The sequence below is a fragment of the Fragaria vesca genome, linkage group LG6, assembly GCF_000184155.1.
Source record: "Fragaria vesca subsp. vesca linkage group LG6, FraVesHawaii_1.0, whole genome shotgun sequence".
Lineage (NCBI taxonomy): Eukaryota > Viridiplantae > Streptophyta > Magnoliopsida > Rosales > Rosaceae > Fragaria > Fragaria vesca.
Window position 1 is genome coordinate 2,449,134 of NC_020496.1, and position 6,018 is coordinate 2,455,151.

General features: G+C 36.8%; 2 protein-coding genes across 2 annotated transcripts in view; one reads left to right on the top strand and one right to left on the bottom strand.

Moving 5' to 3' along the window:
* Positions 1 to 709: 709 nt before the first annotated feature.
* On the top strand, positions 710 to 1,281 carry LOC101303622 (40S ribosomal protein S25-like). The gene has a single exon (XM_004302159.1). The coding sequence runs from the start codon at positions 767 to 769 to the stop codon at positions 1,091 to 1,093; it is 327 nt and encodes a 108-aa protein (XP_004302207.1). The 5' UTR covers positions 710 to 766; the 3' UTR covers positions 1,094 to 1,281.
* A 2,964-nt stretch (positions 1,282 to 4,245) lies between these two features.
* LOC101303916 overlaps positions 4,246 to 6,018 on the bottom strand; it is a 6,718-nt gene continuing 4,945 nt past the window's right edge. The window contains exons 6-7 of the mRNA XM_004302160.1: positions 5,300 to 5,570; positions 4,246 to 4,678 (exon numbers count right to left, since the gene is read on the bottom strand). Coding sequence (XP_004302208.1) covers positions 4,571 to 4,678; positions 5,300 to 5,570 — 379 coding nt within the window. The 3' untranslated portion in view covers positions 4,246 to 4,570. The remainder of the gene's footprint in view (positions 4,679 to 5,299; positions 5,571 to 6,018) is intronic.

Sequence of the window (6,018 nt, forward strand, 5' to 3'; positions counted from 1 at the left end):
AAGATTAACCAGGGCTATTTTAGTCATTTTGGTCGAGATTGATGTCATTTTGAAAGTTTAGGTATGAAAACTGATTAAAAAAAAGATGAGGTATCAAACTGATTTTAGACCTAAAGTTCAGGGTAGTAAACTGAATTTTTTCCAAATTATTTACATCCTTCAATTTCTTCTCCTCAAATATTATCCTTTGTGTACCATTCAACACCTCTCGAGCGGCGGCTTATGTGATCCTCGTTCTTATTGAGACTCCAATACTCCTTGGACCTCAAAAAACTCCCCATCAATAATTCAATGTGACCATCAGAGCTAGCTACTATAGGCATGGATCTTAGTCGACTGCCATTCAGTTTCCTAAGTTCTTAGGAGACGAATTTTGTTACCTAGGAGATGAAACCATTCCGTCTCTTAAGTGATATTTTCCAGTAGTGTAGAATATTCCGTAATGTGTGCCTTGGCTTTATGCTACTAGGATATGAAATTCTCATTCCGTATAGTGATAGGTTTACAGGTTAGAATAAGATTATGTTTTTCTTCTCCATACCGGAAAGGTACTCTGTAATTCTCTATATAAAGGGCACATATCAATGAATAAGATACAACAGTTTCACGATCTCCGCTAGCCCACTCGTACATGTGGACAATTTTGGTCAAATTCTTTTAAAACCATAGTCTCTACCCAAACCCTTATTTGCCTCTCTTATCGAAACCCTACTTGACGACCACACCCTCTGCTTCGACATACCCTCCGACCCCCTCATCGATCGCAATGGCACCCAAGAAGGAAAAGGCTCCCCTACCATCCTCGAAGCCCGCCAAATCTGGCGAAGGCAAGCAAAAAAAGAAGAAGTGGAGCAAGGGAAACCAAAAGGAGAAGGTGAACAACATGGTGTTGTTCGACCTTGCCACTTATGACAAGCTCTTCTCGGAAGCTCCCAAGTTCAAGCTCATCACTCCTTCTATTTTGTCAGATAGGCTGAGGATTAATGGATCATTGGCACGCCGTGCCATTAAGGATTTGATGGCAAGGGGTTCTATTAGGATGATTTCTGCCCATGCTAGTCAGCAGATTTACACCAGAGCTACCAACACCTAAAGAGAAATTATTTGTCTTTCTCATAGGACACACAAACTTTTCACTTTTTCTTAATATTTTTCATGTTAGGAAACTACTGTCTTTATAAGCTATTATATGCTTTGTTTAAGTTCATCTGACCAAGCATTTATTTTTTGGTTGACAGTTTGTTTTTCTACAAATGGATTTAAATAGGTCGATTATGTTTTGTTGTATATGATCTAAATTAGCTAATTGTATGTCTCAAATTAATGAACTCATCTTCTCCTAAAGTTTGAATGCCTGTACTGAGACGTTTGAATGTCTGTGCTAGAGACTTAAGTCTCTATCAAGTCTCTAAGGAGTGTTACGATTTCTCAAAACACTGTCAACAAGGAGCTTTGTGTCACTTTTAACTTGTTGATTGTTCTAATGAAATTTCCTTCCAAGAAATGCTGATATTGTGCAGCGCGCTGCTGCTCACTGACTCACTGAGGCATGTATCTACTGATGAACATTAATACAAATTTTTGAATGAGGAAATAAATAGAACTGCTACCTTTGAGCCATTGTTAGGTTCACTTTTGGTTTTCTTACAATCTTTCACATGACAATGATAACTAACAAACAGCAGATGTCACATGGGAACGCAAAAGTACAAGATCGCCAATCAGTGTGACAATGTTCTCCTCTTTCTACACAATTCGACATAATTCAATCCATCACTGAATTCGGTGGATTTTAAAACCATGAATATATGCTAGAAATCTACCAAGCAGTTCAAGAAATCTAATCAATCAAGGAATGTACCAGAAACAAAATCGTGGAAAGCTCTAGAAAGCTAATAATATACTACTTTAGATTCATCACTATGCTTTTACCACGTTCACAAGTCTTTCAACCTTTTTGATCTGAATTGAACACCTATATCTAAATATACCTTCAACTTCACAAGTACATAAACCCTTTAGAAATATTATTACTCCTTACTACCTACCTCATGGTTGTTGGCCGCAATGGTGACGACAATGTTAACAAGATGGATGGAGGATGCGGTAGATTTTTTAGTATTGTTGTTTTATTGTATTCAGTTGTACGGCCTCCGGCTCATAAATTAACGAGTTGTTGGTTTTCTCTCACTCTTTATAGTTTGATCGAGTTGGAGACCTATGTTTTTTGTTGTTAGTAGATTTTTAACCTCGCCTTTGCAGGTTTGTGATTAGGCTCAACTCTTGATTAATAAATTATTAATTTCTCTCCAAAAATAAACCCTTTCGAAACATCAACACATAGATATGCAATCAATTCATTTACTTTCAAAACCAATTGCAATCACCGATTTTTCATTAGCACCAATCTCGGAATACCATATATATATATATATAGACAATGCTAACCAACAGTTTTGGTGCGGATTTTCATTTTTGCACCACTTTTCGATCGAATTTCCTCATCTCCACCGTCTAGTATCTAGATAATATTGTGTAGATCATCTCTGCAAAATTTCAGCCAATTTGGTGGTCATTAAGGCCCTCAAACTCGAGTTTTTCTAGTATGAATACAACCGGACAGAATTCAGTCCGTCTTATTTTTTTCGTAGTTTGAGGGACCGAAAAGTTACGTACAAATGATTTATACCCTAAAAATAGAACAAAATATATATATATATATATATATATATCCAACTTTGTCAAGTTCAAAAGAATATAGAGACAAACAGAGATCAGCATGAATGCGATGATCTTTAAGATATACCTATTCTGATTTCGGAGGTATATTTGTATAGGTTCATCAACAAAAGTGACATATCTTTACTTGCTGGAGTCTTATTACTTATTAGCACTTGACAATCCTTTGAACCCTTTGTAAACATTGCAAACTAATTCTGTACGTATTCGAGGAATATAAAAGACGGGGTTGGCTATATGTGAAGTTTTTGAATTTTATAAAATCATAGTAATTGAAATGAGTAATTCTAGCTGAACCACCTTCTAAGAATTCACTTACATTATTCATATTTTGTAATACTTTCATTTACAAACCAAAACCTCATTGCCATTTCGCCCATTTGATTTCTTGCATTTGTTGTTTTACTGATTTACTCCTCATTCCTGTCTAACAAAGTGAATGGAACGAATTAGATTGGATGACTGAAAAGCAGCAGCTCTTGAACACTAGAAATTCCTTTCAATAACTTGATTGCATGTTTCAGCAAACGTGTCATTGAACTCGAGTCTGGCCTGTGCTAGAGATATGTCAAAACATCCGTCTCGAGATAAATTGTTTCTAGCTTTGGGGCATTAATAATATTTCAATGCTTTGTGTGTAAAATTTCAGATACTTCAAGAGCCTTTTCCGTGAGACTACGTTGATAAGCAATAGAAACACAAAATGAATATAAACCTTGGAGTGTTAGATACATAATCGTGTTCTAGTGTCAAACTGTAAATCCAGTTAATTCATGAGGTAGATGATAACGAGCTAGCAGAATCTAGTAAGATATTACCCTTGATTTGTAATTTTCTTAATTTCGTCAACATCAACCACAGTTGCAATTTTCTTCAGTAACCAAAACTCCTTCGGCATTATCCACTACTAGTCTGATAGATGAGGGGAGTAATTGCAGTCGAATAATGTTGGAGGTCTTGGACACTAATCATGATCCTAGAAGAACAACCTTTCCTGGCTCACATATACTCCAGAAACAACCCTGATGAGGAAGATAGCAACGCAACCACAAAGTCTGGATGCTCCACTAATGTGTGGTATGACGTTTTTGCTTTGCTAGTACTAATCGCACGTCAATCTGTTGAGAACTGAGGATTCAACTAGTTATGGACTTGCGGTTAATCTTCTGCAGCAGATTCACTAGTTTCTCATGTCTGCACTAAGAGCTTGGTAAAAGAAACATCTAAGGTGTTACCAGGACTCGTTTGACACAGTTCACTTAATGTTTCCTCCCTTTCAGGTGAGTTTCGGGTAATGTGCATCTCGTTTTGGTCATTTTGTGAATGGCATCTAGATTTCTGGATTATCAAATGTCGCACCGTCCCTCTTTCTGTCCATACGTAGTGACACTGAATGAGGGCATGTCTGGTGGCGAATACGGAATACAAGGCAATGCTCCAAATTGCAACGACGCACAATATCCCATCATTACTTGATAATACAGTTTAATGGAAGGCGCAAATCATCAAGAGAAAAGTTCATAAATTTCTTTAAAATCAAAAATACCAAATTGGTCTCCAACAGTTTCCTCAAAAAAAAAAAAATGGTCTCCAACAGCAAGTTGTCGGCTTGAAAACATTATTGATATACATGTTAGTTATTTGGGATATCCTACACTCTTCATTTCTTACACTGCTAGAAAGGCAAGACTTTTCACAAAATTTTATAGACTGAACTAGAAATGCCTCTGAGATATGTTCAGTTACCATATACTCCTCTTTTTAGATCAAAGCAAATCAGACTCAAAAGCTAAATATGATGTTATTTTTCTTGGTAATAAGACCTTCAAATCTACAGGAGGCCAAGGGTTTTCAGCTGCTGAACATGCTCAGGTGGGAGAGGTGGGGCGGACCAATCAGATCCTGTCATCTCACCATCAACATCCTCAACAACGTATTCCTACATGAGTAGATCATTTACAACAAACTTCCAGTAAAGACAATATCAAGCAGCATTAAGAAATGAAATGAAAAGTTGAACATGTAGTGTGTTAAACATGACTGTAGAAACTTTCGATCTTAGGGGCCTGAGCTACAATAATCTCTTTACCTAAAGTCTGTTCAAAGGGAATATCTGCTAATTCATCATAAAAGAAAAACAACAACTAAATTAGAGCCGAGTTGAGAAAACTTCCGAAATTAAAAGTTCCTTGTGCCATAAATGGAACAAGTAGGAACACTCAAAATCTTATGGATCGTGTCCCTTTGCATATTCAAATTGCATTTCGTGATTTAGCAAAAAATTCTTTCTACGCACAATGTTAAACATGTTTCACATTAGAGATCATATCTACTACTGTACTATATCACATCAATGACATGGTTGACCATGTGAAGGGTTTAGTCTGCTGCTAGATGTTGTCCCGTCTACTTGGTTCAATTACAGGTCCATATTCCTAGATTCCTAGTGTTTGAGTTAACTATTAGTAGTGCAGTGCACACACAATATAGAAGCACGTCCAGAAGATAACAAAACAAAAGACAGAAAAGAACACAAATATAAGTAGGGGTCCCAACTCACTTTTGTTAGCATCCTTTTTGCAAGTATATGATAATGCCGCTGCCAAATCCTTTGTCCAACCATTGTCGCTACCAGTACACTGTAGAATATCCCAATAATTGTAAAAAGCCCCAGCACAATCAGAGCCATTATAAATAAGATTGGAAGCCCTGCTTCACCAGCACCTCCCAAGCAACCACATTCTCCGGCCATACTTGCACAACTTCCCCAGCATGTGGTACAGTCAGTCCACATACAAAGAGTGCCAGGTAAATGACAATCTGCGCAGACACTGCAGGGAATGTGTAAAACTGAGTCATGTTGTTCAAAGGTAACTCAAAATAATTGCTTAAAAAAAACATCAAGTAATGAATTCTCCTACAAACCACTGAATGATTAACAAATTACTGTTGTACTAAGCAAAATGTGGAGCAGAAGTATTTAGCATAAACTATAAGAGCGTGGGTTGTGATGGACACCACAATATCCAGTTCTTCATCCACTAAACCCAACTATGAAATTTGAGTTGATATATCAAATTTTTTTAACAGAACACAAATGAAGCCATCATGCTGTAGTACAATACATTATCCAACTTTGAAGACAGATAATACAACAAAGAATTAACCAAGCAGTAATCTGTACTGCGTATAAACAGCAGCGTTTATTGATTTTAATGCCAAAACTTCCCATTCTCAATTTTTTTTTGGCTATATTAATTGCTTGGAGGGGGGGGGGGG